The 20,740-nt window shown below is 45.5% G+C and overlaps 1 protein-coding gene across 5 annotated transcripts in view; it reads left to right on the top strand.

Moving 5' to 3' along the window:
- Positions 1–20,740, top strand: part of BDP1 (BDP1 general transcription factor IIIB subunit) — a 2,223,165-nt gene that overhangs the window by 1,687,278 nt on the left and 515,147 nt on the right. For all 5 annotated transcript variants that reach the window (XM_069627521.1, XM_069627519.1, XM_069627520.1 and 2 more), the window contains one exon: positions 15,700–15,850. In XM_069627521.1, the coding sequence (XP_069483622.1) occupies positions 15,700–15,850 (151 nt within the window). The remainder of the gene's footprint in view (positions 1–15,699; positions 15,851–20,740) is intronic.

The following is a 20,740-nucleotide window of genomic DNA, read 5'->3' as shown; positions in this document are numbered from 1 at the left end:
AGGTGGCCAGGACACGGCCATCGCTTATGGATCCCATTGCTGGGGGTGGACCAGTGCGGGAGGATCACCTGGATGAGGGGTCTTCGGAGAGTGGAAGAGAGACACTGGATGGCGCGACACGGTATCCCCTTCCCTATAACACATTTGCCCAATCCTACCAAGTAGGATACTTGGTAACTCAAACCCCCACCCCTCTTTTCCAACACACACTTTCTCACTGACCGCTTGCTGTGAAAGAAAACTGACTAACACCCGAGCCGTATACCTGACGTGCCCCAATACAATGGTCAGGCAGGGTCAGGCAATTACTGATCATTACACACACATGACTTCCATTACACTTCCCCACACGGGTAAGAGGCAGAGCGCGAAAGCACACTGAGCAAGGCAACGCACACGAGGAAGCAGCAGTTCCAAGATGGCAGTTTAATACAAGGCGAAAGACTGTAAGACTGTAAGACTGTAAGACTGAAGAGGATTGCAAGGAGGCAAGCGCCCTTGACCTTTTCACCGAAAGACTGTAACCTTCATGAACCTTCGAGAATAGGAAATGTAAGACCTGGAATCAAAGCTGAAGAACCCGACATAGTGTGTCGCAGGTACCCTGGGTTCTCCTGCGTCGATAGTCAAGGCGAAGAGAATCGCTTGCCGCTGTGGTACTGCCCTTGGCTCCTGCAGCAAAGCAACACCAGTGAAGTCAGCACAGCCAGTGAGTTGGGGAGACTGATACCAGACCAGTCTATGTGGAAGCCAAGGTGGCAAGCAGCAACATTGTATAGAGAAAACTAAAAAGAACAGCATATGAAGCATATGTGGCAAGCGACAAGAATATAATTAAAACTGCAGATGAGTGACTGAACTTTGAGGCTAAGATACAATACCATAGACAGAGTGGTCCGGCACCACGTGGGTGCTCATTCGAAAGTCTGTTAGGTATCGAGCAGAAAAGTGACAGATGTTAAAAGGAAATTAATTGTGAAATCAAATTGGTCCTGCAACTTGTCAAGCCAAACCCTGTGCACATTCGAAAGTCTTCGATACTTGATGTTAATTGAAATTCGTCTGAGCCCGTCCGAGGGAGACTAATTGTGTTAAAAAGGGATCTGAGCTTGGTGGAGGGGGAACCAAGTTGACGAACATTGTGCTAAAGGGATCTGAGCCCGGCTGAGGGGGATCCGGGGTGAATAGTGAATCACCTAAATTGAATGCATGTGAAAATCTGAGAGAGGAAAAGAACTTATCATTTATTTGGTTGCATCAGGCCTTCTGAGTGAAGAGGGATGCTGATGATTGAACTGTATCCTTGTGCTAAAGAAGCCAGAAACTGTGCTACGCTTAAGTGAACCGCCTTGTCCCGTGCTGAAAAGGCGGGGAAAGGAGGCCAACGGCCTGAACATCCTGGCATATCATTTTTTTAACACTTTTTATTTTTTTCGTAACACTATTTCCCACACTATTTGTACTTAAAGGTCAGGATTGGCAATAGGTTTATTAATATAGGCCTTTTTATTTTGACAAGACACCACTAGGACTGTTGTTATTTTTGGATGGTCGTAGCTTGCACATATCTGTAGATTTTAGGATTAGATAGGCGTTTATGAAACCCTTTTTGAAGTTTAGGTTTTACAACAACTTGGCTATGTTGGTCAGGTCTAGCATGGCGACATATTTCTTCTGGTAATTATTGAGAATATTATTTTCTCTCCGTTGAATTCAACCTTTGGTCGCGTCCCCTTGGGTAGTGGTTTAGCCAAGCGAAGACCACATGTAAAATGTTTAAAGCAAGAAAGAAATCCCAGGTTGAGACTGCGCCCAATTTTTCAGAACATGGTTTATTATATGAATGCCCTTTCTGATGACATGTGTTTCGGTCCCTTATAGGACCTTTTTCAAATCAGGGCTAATTTTGTATATAATATTTTCCAAACACAACAAAAGCAAAATTAAAGATAAAAATGTTCATTCACATATTTAACAAAAGATACCAGTGATATAATAAGGAAAAATGTTGTTTGTAATAAAAATTTTAATAGTTATTGCATCAAAGAAACCAAAATGCCAGACAAAAATGGAGTGGGGGATAGGGAGGAATGTTAGGGGTCAAGAGATAAACAAGAACACATTTCCATTAGTCACTGCTAGATGTATTGTCACATTGTTAATCAAAAATAAATTTAATTTGACTGTTTTACCTTATTTTCACCTACTGCCCCTTAATGGGTTAAAGGAAATAGTTGTTGGTCATCAAGTCTCGGGTTAGATCCCTTTAAAAAAAAGTAAATCAAACATATTGTCATCTCTAGCTGTGTGTGCAGAATCATCACAAATGTTTAACAATATTAACAAAGGGGGGTCTGGGAATCTCTCTACCAGCACGAACACAGCCCAATGACCTGTTCTTGGGTGAATAACCCCTGGGAGAGACTCTACCAAGTCTTTAGCTCACTGTCCCTTTCACAGAGAAGAAATTTCCCCGCATATCAGCCTTTGTCCTGCCCAGGAGCAGTCCAGCGCCGAAATGCTAGGCAATTCTCCTCTGAACAAGAGTACCATCAGTAACCCCATACACGTGTTTCAGCCTTGTTGGGCATCATCAGTAAGGTGAAACTGGTGCCTCTCTAAGAACAGTGAGCAAGGGGTCCACGTCTGGATCGCCCTGTTAACTTAGGGTGAAACCCAAAGTTAATTTATGCAAACAAAGGAGGGTCTGGGAATCTCTCTACCAGCACGAACACAGCCCAATGACCTGTTCTTGGGTGAATAACCCCTGGGAGAGACTCTACCAAGTCTTTAGCTCACTGTCCCTTTCACAGAGAAGAAATTTCCCCGCATATCAGCCTTTGTCCTGCCCAGGAGCAGTCCAGCGCCAAAATGCTATGCAATTCTCCTCTGAACAAGAGTACCATCAGTAACAATATTACCCTGATTTGAAAAAGGTCATATAAAGAACCGAAACACGTGTCATCAGAAAGGGCATTCATATAATAAACCATGTTCTGAAAAATTGGGCGCAGTCTCAACCTGGGATTTCTTTCATGCTTTAAACCTTTTTGAAGTTTAGTAAACACTCTTGAACTGTGGTCACTTGTGTCTCTTACTATTGATTCCATGCCTTCCTTACAATGGTTGGCTGACCATGAAAATCCCATCAACTGGTCCTCCCAAAAAGGACGGGTTTGACTAAAAGTATAGGGTGCCTGATACTGCCCCCAAGTGTCTGCATGCTCAACCCAGTCCCGAGTCTGTTTTTGTCCGCAGCTACACACAAGAGATCGGCCAGCCCCTCTCCTCATTGGGCTGTGCCTCTGGACAAGGAAGGGATACAATTTGATGGCTTTGGCAAACTCATTATGTCTACAGCGGAGACCACTATTAAGGCAGCTTATTCCATTGCTATCCTGTTCCGATATGATCGGCAGCTGTAATACAAGATGGATTTCTTGCCAGATAAGGCGGAGGACGTTTTCAAACTACTTCATAAAGCTGAATCAGATCATGACGTCTCAGTGGCGGTTAACATTGTTAATACAGGCTTTTGCCAGATGGTAAATGGCATAGTTTTGTGCCACTAAGGATGGCTCAAAACCATTTTTCATCTTGAAGTCCAGGCAGAAGTCATAGAAATGCCCTTCGATGGGGAGGACCTCTTTGGGGAGGAGGTGCATGATGCCCTTCAGGCCATCAAGACAGACATCGATACTGCTCGATCTCTAGGTACCTTGCATAAACATCAGCAGTCCTTTTGATCCACTAAAGCATGGTTCCATGAACGCCCCGGAATTGTCATCCGGCCTAGCGTTCCCAATCTTACCGGACTAGCTCTTATGCTTCGGGAATCAATGTCACCGGTAAATCAGTCGTTCAGAGGCAGTCAATAACCGATGACACTGTGGTTCCTCACAAGTGAGAGGCCAGCCAGTAAACAAGCACAATATGCACCCACCCTCCACCCACCCCACTTACACACCCCAGTGAGAGGGCTTCTTTCCCATTTCCTCCGTTGGTGGCAACACATTACCACAGACAAGTGGATCATTATAATAATTCTAATTGTTATTTTATAACGTGCTTAATACCAGCGAGTGGTTTCTAAGCTCGGGGTCGGGATTCAAAAAAGTCTGCCAACATTACGGCGCGAAGTTCGCAACGCTCCTTTAAAAGAGAACATTAGTATGTGTCCCACGCAACTAGTAGTACCAAGGCATTTACCCACAATACTTATGGGTGCAGAAAAAGTCACACGGTTGGAGACCAGTCCTAGAACTCCACCTCTTTAACCAGTTGATCCGATCCCAACCCTTTAGGATGGTCCAATTTCAACACATTCTCAGTAAGTTGAAGCAGGGAGATTTCTCGTATTCCTTGGACTTATAAGATGCATACTTCCATGTCCCGATCAATCGTTACCACACAGTGTTTCTGATATTTACTGTAGCGGATTTTCCCTGTAAATTCAAGACTTTACCCTTTGGCCACAAATCTGCGCAAAAGATATTCACCAAATGCCTGCCTCCAGAGGTGGCTCACCTCTGATGATGTGATACCCACATATACCCATACCTCGACGATTGGTTGGTCAGAGCCCTATCTCCCCCTCGAGCCCAGGAGCACACGGATGACCATAGACTGTCTGTCCTTGCTGCGGTTCTCTGTCAACTACAGCAAGTTCTTCTTAATTCCTTCCATGCAAATGCTTTTACCAGGAGCACAACTGGACAAAGTCTCCTACACCGCTATCCCATTGCAGACTGTTCAAGACCATTCCGACGAAGGCCCACTTACTGTTGCAGGGACAAGTCCCATCAGTCCACACAATGAAGTTGCTCCTAGGGTTGATGACCTCCTGCATACTTCTATGTCCCATCATCTTTCCTCCATACTGTATGAGTGTCCCGGTGCAGTGACTGCAACAACCATTTTGCCTCACCAGAAATGCAATTTCCCTTTTAAATTTAGTGTACGCCAAGGCAACGCCGTTACCACGCCCGCGTCAGCCCTATTTTCCATTTGGACGGGATTAGGCATACATTGCGTTGGCGTGTGAATTTTTTGCTGCACAGTGACAATTTTCCCTGTGTTTTCTCTTCTTATCTGGCCTCCGGCGCCTCGATCCCCGGCGAATGTTGTTTCAGGGCAAGTTTTCCAAATACCCGTCCTGCGAGAGATCCTTTCCGGCTTCAGACCCCCATTTCCTCTGCTTATAGTGTCTGGGGGCTGAGAAATGGTGGGTTTCTTGCACAGCGTGTGACACACTTTTACACCAAGGTCGCTCAAGAGCCGTCTGTCAAGGTGGAGGTAGATCTTCTTGCAGTCCCCACCGGATCATCTCAAGGCCTTCACTCGACAGAGGGTAAATCACATTTGATTTTTCTGCACCTCAGAAAGGAGATTCCTTCCCATAAAGTTCTTCTTCTGGGGGTTGAGGGGGATCCTTGAGACACTCAAACCAGCCTTGGGCTTGAGGCCCCTAGGGCTTCCGTTGCACGCACTGAGCGGTCATTCGACTCTTAACAGGTCAGGCGCCAAGGGTCCAACGGGCCCTTCTACCGTACTCCAGTCAGAGGGGCGTCATAGCTCTAATACCAGGCTTAGGCCTAAGGAGCACCTGTATGTGACCAGACTACCCGGCAAGAGCCTGAGGGCCATAAGTCTCCCAGAGCTACTTCCGAGGTCATTCGTAATACCAGGAAAACTCCTGAGGGCACCCAAGAGCCTATAGGACTGGTCTCTGCACTGAGCAAACAGCCTCAGGTTATCCCACTTAGACCTTGCCCAGATATTGCGGTATACACCTCAGGGCATATGTCAGTTTATTAGTCACAATATTCAGTGGGGTCTTCCCCCTCAGAGTGGGTTCTCGCTGCCAAACAGAAGCTCATTGCAAATGGCGCAGTCGGGCTATGGAGATTCCGGAGAAACAGGTAATCTGCATCAAGGCCAGTCACTTTGGGGCACTTCCTATCATTTATCCTCTGGAAATGTGACTGAGCCTAGTAGCTACCATGCTAGACGTTCGGCCTGGATGCACATGCCACAAAATACTGCAGACTGCCAGGACAGAAAATGTGGGTCTTCCTTTTGTGAGAGCAGACCTCTTTCATTCCTCTAAAGATGAAGAAGTGACAAAGGAAAAGACGAGCACCGAGATGGCTAAATCCCTGGTCATCTTTTCTAAACCTGCCCCAAAGCAGTTTTCAAGTGCACAACCGAGATCCGACTGAGTAGCACGATCCTTCAGTGGCTTTAGAGAATTTCAGGACAGGAGGACCAGGCAACCTGACGGTTTGCCCAGTACTCATCGCAGAAAGTGGCTCATATCAGTCACTTCCACAGGTTTTTGGTTCCTACTTCCAACCCCCTCCCTCCCCATCATCTCCTGCCCTTCTGCAAGGAGGTTTGACAGCTCTTCTCAGAGAGATAATAAAGTTGCCTCAAGATCAGGTAGAGGAAAAAGTCATACAAGCAGAGGAGGGTCTAGGATTCTACTTTGCGATTCACAAGTGAAGCAGGCGGGCCTGAGAGTAGTACTGATCTATCCTACCTCAACCGTTTACTTCCCCTGGAAAAGTTCAAAATGGTGATGCCACCACACATAGCTGTGGTGCTCTGCAGCGGAGAGTGGATGTGCTCCTTGGACCTGAAGGACACGTACCTGCATCTACCCATTTGGCAACTGCACAGACAAATGCTATGCTTTACAGTGAAGGGTCAACAATTTCAATACAAAGTGCTTCCATTTGGCCTGAACTCGGCTCCAAGATTTCACAAAAATAATGAACGTCATTGCTGCAGTTCTTATAATGGAGGGGATACCACATATATCCGTACTTAGACTGGCTGATTTGATCCAGTTTGTCAGAGAATACAATGGTCTCCAGTCACAGGCTTATACTTATACAAGTACTCCATGTCCTGGGCTTTTCAATCAACCTCAAGAAGTCGGAGTTAGTACTGTCACAAAACCTAGTGTTTCTAGGGATAAGGTTGGACACATTGAGAAAATGTTCCTTACCCAAGAGAGATTCAGGGATATTGTTGCAGCGGTCAACCACTTTCTCGTAAGAGACTCTACATCAGCATGGTGGTACCAGCACATACTATGGCTCCTAGCTTATTGCGTCTTGACCGTGCCGCTTGCCAGACTCAGGATGAGAGCAATCCAGATGCACTTGTCATCAGGAAATAGGGATTCAATCGGACAGAATTCCGATCCCTGTCTATTTGTAACAAGATCTCACATGGTGGAAACAAGAGGCCACTGTGATGAGAGGGGCTCCCTTTTTCATGCCCCCCTTGCAGTGATAATGACTACAGATTATTCCATGGAAGATTGGGGGGCCACCTTAAGTGAGCTCACTATTCACGGAAAATTGAGTCCATTGGAAAAGTATTTACACATAAACTATCTGAAGCTATCGCTCTAGCATTGAAAGCGTTCCAGGTTATCATAAACAAGACTGTCCTCATCATAACACAGTTCCACTGCACTGTACTGTCAACTAGCATTGGTAACAATGTCTCCAGCTCTATGCAGATGAGCAGTGGAGACATGGACTTGGACAATAAGCCAGGGCATCCATCGCAAAGCTTTTCATTTACCAGGGGAAGAAAATAGATGTGGACAGATAACAGATGTGGACAGTCTCAGCAAACTGGGATCCACGTCATACAAATGGGAACTGAACCAGAGAACTCTCAGCAAGGTGATCAGTTCTTGGGGACATCCAAAGGAGGGCCTTTTTGCTGCAAAGGAGACCACTAAATATCTTATATATGCCTCTTAGGTCACAGCAAAAGATCATTGGGGGGTGCTCTTCAGATGCCCTGAGACGGGCTTTGGACTGCACAGTGATATTAGTAGCCCTACAATGGCCCGCCAGAGCCCCTACATCGGGCTCAGATAAATCCAATTATGTTGCAGACAAAGCAACTTCACCTTTTAACCGAACAGGGAGGAGCAGTTATTCACCCGGACAAGCTAGCCCTCAGGGCCTGAGTTCTGAACAGATAACTCTGGAACCCCCTGGATTTTCGCAGCACAAATTACAGATAATTCAAAAAGCTTGAAAAGAATCAACCAAGCCCTAGTATAAAAAGTAAATGGTCGCGATTCTGCTTCTGGGCTAGGGACAACAATGTGAACCCATTGCAGTATTCTCTGGACAATGTCTTCTCTTTCCAGTCACAGCTCACCCAGTCAGGGGTACAGGTGGATTCTTATCAAACCTATTTAACGGCCTTTGTAAAAATTCGGCCCAACTATTGCTATTATCGTGTAACCCGGTAGTCAAGAGACATTTGCAAGGACTTGCATGGATGTATCCTCCGGTTTCCATCCTGCATGGGACTTGAATATTATTCTGCCGGCACTGGTGCATAAACCTTTTGCGCCAGTGGTATCCATTGACATAAAGCTAGTCACATGGAAAACTACAATTTTGGTAGAGTTGACGTCTGGTCGCAGAGTTTGTGATATTCAGGTGTTGGCACCAAAGGGGCCCTATTCAGTGTTCGGTAAGGACAATGTGATTCTGAGAAACCCGGGTTTCTTGCCTAAGGTTGTCTTAGTCTTCCACCTCAACCAGGAGATGGTATTTTCCACTTTTTTTTCTCCAAATCCCAATCTGGAGGTGGACAACGTTTTGCATTGCCTATACGTGTGCAGAACATAACAATTCTATTTCGACTGGGCCAAAGACTTCAGACAGTCAGAAGCCTTGTTTGTCACTTTTGGAGGTTCCTCTCCAGGGTCACAAGCATCCAAAGCTGCCATAGCTAGATCGATGGTAGAGGCTATTTCATAATCGTACAAATTACAGGGAAAACAATCACCAACAGGAATTCATGCACATGCTGTCAGGGCTAAAGCCACATCGGTCGCTTTCCAAAGACAAGTGCCGTGAGACGTCGGCCACATGGGTGTCACCTTCGGCCTTGTGTAAACATTACTGCCTCGACACTAGTGCCAGCAAAACTAAAAACACTGTTCTCCAATAGTTTATAACAAATTGGTCCTCCTCTCTGAGAAAAGGTGTGTTGAAACCACCCATACAGTATGGAGGATAGGGTATGGGGCATAGGAGGCATACAAATTTACAACAGTAGGGACTGAAGTACTCCTTGTCCGTAGTCCCCTTTCCTCCATATGACCCACCAACCATGCCCCTAATAAAAGATCTAGCAGACTAATCCGTCTTGGTTCCGATGCTACTAAGGGGACTGAGGTGACTCGGTCAGGGTTAGTGGGGTGTGGTTACACCCACGGCCGCTTCCCAGTCTGTGCTAAATTTAATGGGGAAATTGCATTTTGTGCAAAGCAAAATGGTTCCGGCTATATCCATGTCCCAAAGGGAGCTATGGATTAGGAGTACTTCAGTCGCTACCTTGAGTAACTTCTTATTTATGCTCATACAACACTGGTGGCTTTGGATGCAGCATGTTTGAGTATAACTGCTCGCAACAAGTCACCGGCCATTGAAGGACAAGGTGACCCTCATGCGTCCTTACCACAATGCTCTTTACTGGTGGTTATTGAGCACCAATCTCATGCAAGAGGCACCTTTCGTACCACCAAACATCACATTGCGTTCATGGGCAATGCTTCCCTGGGAGCGCACACCGGCAATCTACACACCATGGTTCTTTGGTCGCAAACAGAAAAATCCTGCTCATCAATGTCCTGGAGTTGAGGGCGATGTTCTGGGCACTGAAATCCTTTCACCTGCACCTCCAAGGGAAGGTGGTTTGTGTGTTCAGACAATTTGACCACCATGTTTTATATCTGGAAACTTGGCGGCATCAGATCATCCATCCTCTCTGTAGAAGAGCAGGCCCTAATGCTCTTGTCCCCTTTGCACATACTGGGCATCCACAACTCAGTGGCTGACTTTGTCAGCAGGGAACAACGCTCCTGTCACGAGTGGGAACTCCTCCACAGCCAAGTTCTTCAAGTATTTCAAATGTGGGGAGTCCCGGACATAGACCTTTTCGCCACCAAAGAAAATGCAAAATTCTGCGCATCTGCCAGCAGATTTCCCCAACCCCGCACCCTGGGAGACGTGAATAAGTTTCTTTACGCTATTCCGCTGTTTCCTTTAATACCAAGGGTTGTACACACTTTCAGGATGCAACAATGCAAACTGATCCTTGTGACCCCAGCCTGGCTGAGACTGTTCGGTTTTTCAAGGTTCTCCCCTCTTATCAGCACCCTGTACCCTTATCAAGCTACCTCCTGTCTTTGACCTTTTCCCCAGGGACAAAGGAGTGGTCCTACGTCACAACCCAGCCTCACACCATCTGGTGGCCTGGCCCCTCCTTCCTTAGAATTCGGGCACGTTCCCATACCCAAAGACTGCACAGAACTGTCCCTTCAAGAACCCCTTAACACGCAAATGAGACCACAGCAAAGGTTCAGTGGATGTGTGATCAAAGCATGGTATTTCATTCTTTACTCACACTTCCACTGCCCCTTTGTTGTGGTTTAATCAGTGACTTCCTGAGGGGCCTTTACCGTGCCTTCCTGCCATTGCGAGTGCCGGCTCCAGCTTGGTAATTCCTAAACTAAGGCTCGCATCAAGGTCCTCTTGGGAAAAACTACATTCTTGGTTGCCATCACCTAAGCCAGGTGTGTGGGGGAGTTTCAAACTTTATTCTCCAAACCATTTTATATTGTGTTCCACGACACCGAAGTCCCTCTACGTACAAATTCCAAGTTCATGGCCAAAAGTGCCTTCATCATTACGGCTCAATGAACCTTTGGTCCTACCTGTTTTCGTTCTCTCCTTCCACTCCATCAGAGCGCTCTTTGCATTCATTGGATGTCATGCAAACTTTTAAGGACTATGTTGCCCCTACTAAGCCATTAAAGAAATCCTCTCCGCTGATCATGGCATTTGACCCCACAGCCGTTGACAAGGGGCTATCTAAGTCTTTAATATGCAGATGGACCTGTCTGCATCTCTTTCTGCCATGGCTAACTGGATGCTCCCAGGTTGGCCCAAAGCACATTTCCACAAGGGCCGTTTCATCCACTATAAATAACCGATCCTATCATATCACTACTGCCTCCCTCTCCGTTGTTCCACTGCTAGTCATCTACTGGCAGCTACACTGGGGTATATTTACACCATCACTAGTTTCTGCTTTGTCGGCGGACACGGAGGAGTCCAGGGTTGGACAAGCAGTGCTTTGTCATTTGTTCACCTGACGGTTCACTTTCTGAAGGTGAGACTTCTCCCATTTTGCATTTATCTGTGTGTATACTACTTTATATTCAAAAAGCATGTGAATTTACGAAAGGTCCATTGCTGGAGAAGGAATAAGTTACTTCCCTCTAACTCCTGTTCTCCAGCATTGGTATCTTTCATAGTCTCATGTGATTCTCCCGCCTACCCCACATATGGCTCTCCTTGGCTCGTCTTGGCAGTTTTTACATGTGTTCTGCTAATCTGAATATGGCTTGTAGGGATGGAGCTAAGGGAGAAGCTGCCTATTAACCAATGGACAAGATGACCCAAAACAACTAAAAGAGAACACTAAAGTGACTACAGCTAAAAACTGCTCTAATATTCTTAAGGGTTCCCTGCCTGACTGGGAGTATTCAAACAGCATGTGAATCTATAATGTTAAAGGTAAGTAACTTATTATTTGAGTCATCTGCAAAGAAAGGATCCAACAAGAATGCTCAATTCACTTCTTGATGCCAACGGCAGCCCCCAGACCGGCCTTTACTCTCTTTTACAGGAAGCTTTATCTCACAATATAGGAATCCCCCTCCTCTGATGGTGTCAGATTGCTCACATCACCCACGAATGCTCACGTCACCCACGAATGCTCACGTCACCCATGAATGCCTAGCCATAGTAGTCTCATTGCCATGAGTCCTAGCCAAAGGGCTGTCCTGATTCTGTGTGGCCCTTCCCCCCCCCCTTCATTCCCAGCTACACTGGACCTTGACCTCCACAAAATTGTAAAGCGAGTTCCGCTGTTCATTTTGAATTTGTATTGGTCACCCTCTGGTGTTAGTTTCCAGCTATGAAGCCATATGGCGACTTCCTTTCTTACAATCCCTACAGAGGGGCTTTGGACCTCCACCCTCATGAAGATGTCTGATCGCTTATGAGCAGTTCCGTTCTCCGTTTAGGCTGGTTATATCTACCAAGGCCTGCTATGCTCATGCAAGTACATAGGGGAACAAGTAGTGGCAAAGCCAAATGGGATTGGGAAATATTTAAAAAGTATGCTAAAAGAAAAGCCTTAAGGGGCATGAGCAGTGACGTAAAAGATGTCTGGCTACCTTGATTCAGTTTATGGGTAATTTCCACTTGCAATTTAATTTTTATTTATTCATAATTTACCCACTCACTCTCAAGGGAGCTCTCTTGGCCTATTCTTCCTCTCTTCCACAAACCACATCTGACCTCTGTTCCTTCCGTTCCGACCAAGTTATCCTCCACATCAGTATTGCGCCCCCCTCTGCCTCTCCTCCCCACCATCTCCAAACAAAAAATCAAACTGTCCTCCTTGGCCCCCCTGCATAGCTGAAGTCAAATCCTCCCTTCTCTATCTTGATCCTCCCAAGGCCTTTCCTGAAGAACAGGTCTTCAGATTTTAACCTCGTTCTCTCTACCTCCTTCGATCCCTCTTGTACGTTACCCCATCTACCCCTCACCTCAAAGCTGGATCACTCAACAGATTTTCCTTCTTGAAACAGACAGGCAGCCAGCACCATCTTCATAAGTGACTCAAGGACTGTACCCTCCTCCTCTTCTCACCAAGAACAGTGCCCTCTGTTGAGATGGATGTCCAAATAAGGAGATGCTGAGGAGTTGCCAAACCCAATCAAGGTAACGTTAGCACAGCAGCAAGGCTTTGTCTCAGGAGGACTGAGAGCGGCCTATTGCTACTATGAGGCCACACAGAAAAACACCAATAATTCAAGTTAGACAGGTAAGTACAACAATACACAATGATTTAGTAGGCCTTTACAATACACATTAAGCAATTAAAACCTCTAGTCAAATATTGTCATACACTTCCTTGAAAACCGATATATACACGTATAAAGAAAGATAGCATATGATGCAATAACCATTGAAACACAGGTAAGTACTCAGATGCCTGATAGTCAGTAAAGGCACTTTAGAGCAACCACAAAACAGTCCTGATAACATTTAGTAAGTTCAACCCGAAGATGGTTTGAAGCCTTGTGCCCTAAAGTCATCAGTTCCAAAGTTCTACTTTTCAGGTTGGTTTATTAAGTGGTTTGGATGATGCCAGTGGTTATGATTCTAAGACAAAAAGGTAAGTAAAGTTCAGGTTAGTAAACCAACTCAATTCAACTCACTAGGCTATGCCTATGAAGGAATCCTTGACCAGACCTCCTCTGATCAAAGTCAGGAAAGAGTAGTTTAGGGATAGGACTTTATGCCCCATGTAAGCCTATGGTGAAAAGGGAGCGACAGAAACAGGTATGTTAACTTATGTCCCCTGACTCTGATTTCTCCAGAGACCCCTGCTGAGTTGAGGGAATCTGTTGGTTACACAGTCTTCTGTGTTAGGTTGTTGAGGAAAGTCATGGGGTTGCGGGTGCAGAGGTCACTTTCAGACACAGGATTTAGTTTTAGTCAGTCACAGTGGCTAGGAATCTGTTCCAGTTACCTTCCAGCTGAACACCCAAACGAAGAAAAGGAGAAGTCTTCTGCAGAGCATGCAACCTCAGTACACCCTTTAGGATCCACAGAGGACCAGTTGAAATGGGAGTCAGCACGATCAGGCGGCAACATTCGGTTTTCCAAGGACGAAAAAAAGAGCAGGTCCTGCATGTCTTCCATTGATGCACAATGGCTGTAAATGCAGGAGCAGGATTCTTGTTGTGCAAGTTGAAGATCCTCAAAGTTCCAAGGATGGACTTGGAACACTGACGGCTGCAGCGAGGTAGCCCAGGACAGAGCTGCTCAGTCCACCGGTTGGTCCTGGGACAATTCGGAAATCTTGAATCCTCGAGCTGGGGTCAAGACTGGTTGTCCCCACTGGCCCAGGGGTCGAAAGCACTGACCAGGGTCTTCTTGAGATCAGGCAGAGGAGCATGGCTTCGCCAGAACTTGACTGGTGTTAGTGCTGGTCAGCTGTGGGGTAGTCAATGGGATGTTCTTTTTCCTAGAGGACTTGGCTGCATCGATGATCTGGCAAATGACTGCAGGAACCCTCCTTTTATGCAAGATTTGGGCCGGGAGCTCACCCAAGCCCACCAATGGTAAAGATCTACACCATTAAAAAGGGCAGTGACTATCCAATCATGGATTTAACCTCTTCTTACCATCTGAGATTGATGAAATGTAGGACACCCTCACCACCTTCTTATCTTTCCCTTCCCCTTGCTACGCCACTTATCTATACCATCTCCTTTCTACAGTGTTTCCTCTCAACGTGTCCCTCTTAACTGGCACCGCTTCATAGGACTGCCAACATCTTCTGTGCCCCCTTTTGACCTCTGAGCTACCAATGTTAACACGAACAGTCCTGCCAACCTTCGGCCTATATCTCCCATTTCTCACTATTGCAAACTATTTCAACTGCTCACCTTTACCAGGATCTCCTCTTAGCTGGTCATTTATGAACTTCAGAACCCTCTCCAATCAGGGGTCTACAGTTCATTTCCTACATAATCATCACACACCAATGTTGCCAACTTTCTGACACCTCATTGCAAATGATGCTTATTGTTTTCCTCCTTTTCCCTCTCAGCTGCCTTTGATAGTGTACCAATCCTCTCTTCTTCAGACCTTTGTAGACCTTTGGATCCAGAACACCATTCTTAACTTTTTTGTGGAAAGCTTCACACACTGATCCTACCTCCTGGTGTTCCCCAAATGCACTGTCTATGAACCCTTATTATTCACTCCCAACACTCCTCCTACCACCTTTTTACAGATGACACTGATCTTATCCTTCTCTACTATTACTCACAATATCTCTACTGGTAACTCTGCTTGCCTCTCAGCAATTCAGTTCTCAATGGCACTTCTGTGGTCTAATGCTGTGCTGCTCCAAGACTGAAGTAATTGTTCATAGATCTCTGAATGTACACAGTCCCCTCAGACTACTGTCTGCCTTGTCTCTTGCCGACAGTTTCTGTACTGTGTATTCCCCACCATCTACTGGCACCTGATTCGGGATTGTCCAGATTATGATTCAACTCCTTTGGATGAAATACTTGTACAGTCAATAAATACAACTACAAATACACATCTATTCAAATAGCTTTAGCTGCCAGTGCAGTAGGGTCTTGATTATCATGCAGATGATAACATTTCTTTTTAGCACGTGATATGGTTTAATTTGGCTGGCTTTTATTTTCAAGTATACATTTGTTAAGCTAATCAACAGAAAATGAGATATAGATTTTTTTTATATATGCATACACGTGTTCTGCTTGTGAAAACTCAATATTAATGGAAGTAAAGATGATGGAAAATTTCACATTGTGCAATTGGTAGGTTTAAAGGAAAATATTATTTTTTTTGAGGCATTAAATGGACTTTGTAGGCCATCCAAACGATGTTGCTGAAACTAGACTGTCATACCTCTTTATTGAGAAGTCTTTTTTTTGTTTTGTATATTGCCTGTTTATAAATATTCATACCTGAGTGCATTTGTGACAATACCGATTTTAACTTAACTTATTGTTTGAATGTGCAGCAGAGCAGCCAAATACAGAAGGCACATTGTTACTGAAAAGCATTACACCACAAAATGGTCCAAGCAAGGCTCAGAAGAACAATGATGCCGGGCTGGAGTGCCTATCAGCAGAGGAGCCGAGCACTTGTGGACAAGTTGACAAAATGGATAGGTGAGCACAAATCATACACATTTCAGATACCAGAGTAGAAGAAATTGAGCCTTCTGGTCATGACCTCCTTGTACAGCCTTGCACTCCAATGTCCTGTCCACTTTCCTCCATACATTTGGTGTGTGTGTGTGTGTGTGTCCCAAACGGGACCTTTTTACCTATCAAAAATCACTGTTGCTGAAACAGTGCACAGCAGTACCCAGACAGAATCTCCTTTTTGGCTTCACTTTTCAGTTCTTTTGTCCTTGTCGTTTGAATCTCCTTGCTTTTCCTTCTTTCTTTTTGGAAAACACTCCTCATCCTCAAAAGCACACGTCCATTTTCTGCCTCACATTGTAGGGTTTTATGTTCACAGCTTGGACCCTTATGCTCGCTGTTTAGAGCGTGTGGGACCAGACATCCTCTGGTACCTTTGCTCGGTCTGCTACTTTCTCATGGTGTGCACCTTGGAGGAATGCCCAAATGCTGGTAATGTACATTCATGCAATCTCGGTCATTGCTTCAATTCATAAGATAAAGTGAAAATCTGTTGAGGATAGCTCTACAGATTCAGACTGTTGGTCTGAATCTACTTGAGAGCCATAGTTTCAGGCCTCAAGAGGGTGATGGCCTTAAAAACCATAAGTTATTTTCTTGATAAAGGGTTAATCTCTCAATGACTCCTGCCTCAGCAATGTCACAACCTATGCTGTCTGCACCTCTCCCGCCATTACCAGTAGAGACTCCTCCTGCTCCTCTACCATGGTTACGGACAGACCCCACTAGGTCTGCAGACCTAAAGACCCGACCATCTGGACCTAGACAAAGGTGATTCACCTAACACGACAATGTGGAGGACAACGTCTCATCATTGACTAAAGCATTCCATGAACAGATGTTGTATACAATGGCATATATAGGCACTCCAACTATGAAGCAGATGAGTTCACTGACCAGCCATGTGCACAAGAAATGTGCTTATATGTGCATCACAGACTAGTCCCATCAGAAAAGGCTTCCCTTCCCTACCACCATTGGGCCAAGTCACTGGCTGCAACTTCAGTGCTATGGTACAAGACGTTGACTGTTCCTTCTTCAGCATCCACTAAATTCCCAAGTATTATAATACTAGATTAATTTGCCAGGTAAGTGCACCAGAACTCCACCTTTGGGAAAGATTTTCTTTTTTCCTGATTTCCCCTCCTTAGACATCTATGGAACTCCTCAACATTTTGCTTTAGTTTCACTCTGTCTCTCATAATGAACCTCTTCGTTTTACACTGCACACATCACCTTACAGTGGCGATTTGTAGGGGCACGGTGTACCCCTTTCTCTTTTGTTTTAAGAAACCTATCTGTTAATTGCATTTGTCCAGGACAAGCTGGTGGCAGTGGATATTTTTCTACTGTTTTTCACATTTCTCGCATACACTTTTGCATTTGACTGCTTACTGCCTTTGAGTAGCATACATGCTAAAATAGCTGTGCCACAACATTTTTACTGTGTGGACTGATGGGGAGAATTCTCAGAAATGTGCTAATTCCTCTCTAACTTGGAGGCCCCCCAGCTCTTTTGCTGGACTCTAGGACTTTGACTTTTTTGCCTGGAGAGAGTGAGACCCTTTTTTTCCCCATTCTCTTAGGTATTTTAATGTGATTTTGAGCTCTGTTTCTATTGGTTGTGGAGTCTGACAAACTCCATAGGCATCATTTTTACATTGTCACACGGACCTTCAGTGCAGTGGCACAGGGAGTCTTTCAGATTTGCTCAAGGTTTAAATGCCTTCTCTTGGATAAACTACTGTTTCCAAGAGCCGTTAAAGTGAAATTGACTTTACTTAGATTTGTAACTTTCTAGACCCAGCATACACTATTTTACAATAGGGTGTTGGAGGGGTTACTTAGTATTCCTTTTGTCTAGAATCTCATGCGACATTTTTATGTTACCCTTTCTTAAATGAATGGCTGGTGGCAGTGGTTTACTTTTAACTACCGTGATGTGCATTTACCGCGGGCTGCGTTCGCAGCTGCAGTAAAGCACCCAAGGGTGCCATTTTTGTCAAAATGGCCCGGTCTTATTTTTTCGCCACTTCTTTGTGGAAAGGTCCTTCTTGAGACTTACTCTGTGCGCCAAACCAAGTTTGCTCCCTTTTTTCGTTTTGTCTTTTCTGGGATTCACGAGTGAAGCCCGCCTCTGGCTCCAGGGTGTCTAGCGGGTGCAGGAAGCGAGGGAGATGCCTGAAACTCCCTGTGCTAAGTCTCCTATGAGACAGGAATGCACTCTTAGGTATTTGGCTGGCTAGCTGTCCAGCAAGGACAGCCACCCTGCTGGGTGACTGATAGCTACGCTGGAATTAATGGGAGAAACATGCATAAAAGGCAAGGTTTTTTGGCTTGGAAGGCAGAGTCGACTACTGGACGAAGGAATCCAAAGAAGAACTTGAAGAGGACGCCTGCTGCAACTCCTGGACCGTTGGGTTTCCCGGTAAAGCCCTGCTGCTGTGCTGAAACTGCAAATTCCTATCGACCGAGAAGCCCCTGCAAGGACGACCTCTCCCTTTTGAGTTGGTGGGACCAATCAACTCCAAAGTAAGCCACCTGGAAATCCTCTCTGAGCTGGTTGAAATTTCACTGCAGTTGCTGCTGGAACCTAATAGCCAGGGAGAGGAACACCAGATTGTGTGCATTGCTTTTGAGCTGCCCAAGAGCTCCAGGAAGATCCTCCGGACTCGCAGGAAGCAGGACTGACCGAGCCTGAGCCACCTCAACAGAGTGCTGGACCCCAGATGCAAAGAAAGCCCACCTCGACAGCCAGGAACCGCAGTGTTGCTATTTGCGGTAGACACCAGGAGCTGAAACACTGAAGTGCCACTTGTTTGAAGATTGACGGTTGCGGTCAGTGACCATCCCATTGTAGTACAGAAGTCCCCAGATGTCCTCCCTCTTGTCCCCACGACTGAGGCCCAGGAACACCACGATCTGCAGAGCTGCACAGAAACTAAAGTCATCTGCTGCCCTTTTTCAACAAACCTAAAGGGCCTGTACAGTCTAGGAGAACTTGCCTCTTGTTGTGTAACTGCACTTGTTCTCTGTTGGTGAGACCTGCTGTGTTTGCTCTGCTGATAGCTTCTTTCCTTCACAAGTCTAAACAGCGTGTGGCCCTACTTTGTATTCTTCTTTTCTACAAAGACTTCTAAAACGTGCAAGACTTTTACTTACCTGCAAGAAGTGCTTCAGCTCACCTAGACTTTTGCCCAATTGACTTTGGCCTAGCCGGCTCCCTGAATGACTCTTCTTCCTTCTGACATTGTGTTTTATCATCCTTCCAGGAAGGGATAAACTAACTTTGCTTTGGGGGTTACCAAAAGTACTTACCTACTTCAGAATATTTGTGTGATCTCTTGTTCTTTTCTAAAACCCTTTTTCTTTGGCAAATTCTTAAGCCTGATTCTAAATGCAAAAAGTGGGATATTAATGTCAACAGTGTCTTAGTTACTAAAGTCATCTGAGGGTGTGGGAAGTGTCTGTGTACCATCCCAAAAGGGTACTTACTGATTTAGAAATATTAAGAGTGTGGATTTTGGAGTGTATTTATGTGTTACTATTATATTGCCCCCTCCTGAAGAAGGCTTACTCTGACTGTTAAATTAATAATTGTTTAAACAAGAAACCTTGTATGGAAGAGTTTATTTGTATACTTGTCACTGTGAATATCTGTGTAACTTCCCCACAGCTCACATTGACCCCTCTTGAGATATGTGTGGCTGCTCAACACGCTATCAACCTGTGTAGTACAGACTTATACAAAGGTTGGGTTCCTATTGCCAGGAGGTCAGGGTTGTTGTAGTGCACCCAAAGGGTACTGCATACATTCTTGCCTAACATGGACATGTTCACCTACATGCTGGCTTTTCCAATACGTGTTCCGTCTTCTTAAGACCCCTAGCTCTCTGCAAAGGGTGAGCTTTGTGACATGAGACCTTTAGGCCCCCATCGTTTAGCAAGGTAAGGACTTTTTAAGTATACTGCCTTATTTTAATATGGCAGAGTATTGTTCTACTCTTTTCATTACTTACCCGATTTCTAACAATTGTATCACTTAACTTTGTTTTCGTCATTGCTTTATTATATTACAGTGCTCTATCAACTGATCTAACTGTTTGATCTGCTGCTTTTAACAAACTATACCACCAGGCGCTCACGGACATACTACATAGGTGCATGGGGATCAGCAACCCTGTCCTACGCTGGTTCAAGTCCTACCTCACCAACCATCAGCTGTTTGTTCAGATGGACTCCTAGATCACTAATGCGACCCATCGCCTGTGGAGTCCTGTTGGGTTCCATCCTCTCCAGTGATCTTCTATTTTTAAATTAAGCCACTGGGAGCCCTCCTAGCCACACACGACATCCACATCGACCAATTCACAGTATACCTCAAGATCGACTACATGAAGGGCATTCACAGGCTCAAAACCTGCCTCTCGCTGATAGCCTTCGATGTCCAGTGTATACTTGAAGCTCAACCCCACCAAGGCCCGAAATCATACTCTTCAGCAACAACACTGAACACCCAGACATGGCTAGCAACCGTGAACCATGAGGGCTTCACACCCAAGCTCGCCTACTGTGCCAAGTCCCTCGGGTTCCACATCGACAAACACCTCTTTCAAAACACATATAGCTAAGAAAGCTTGGCATCCGCTCTCCCTCCTGCGGAAAGTAAAACCCTTCCTCCCTCCGGACAGCTTTGGATCCACCGTTCAAGCACTGGTCCTATCCCACCTCGATGGGGACAATAACCCTACTCAAAGGCCTCCTGTTGTCCTCCCTGCCCCTGAGATGTGTCCTTCACGTGGCTGCACACCTCATCAAGGATTTACGCTTGTAGGACCACATCACCCCTGCCCT

The sequence above is a fragment of the Ambystoma mexicanum genome, chromosome 6p, assembly GCF_040938575.1.
Source record: "Ambystoma mexicanum isolate Mex_15411 chromosome 6p, UKY_AmexF1_1, whole genome shotgun sequence".
In the NCBI taxonomy this organism is placed as follows: Eukaryota; Metazoa; Chordata; class Amphibia; order Caudata; family Ambystomatidae; genus Ambystoma; species Ambystoma mexicanum.
This window is presented reverse-complemented; position numbering and strand designations above follow the sequence as displayed.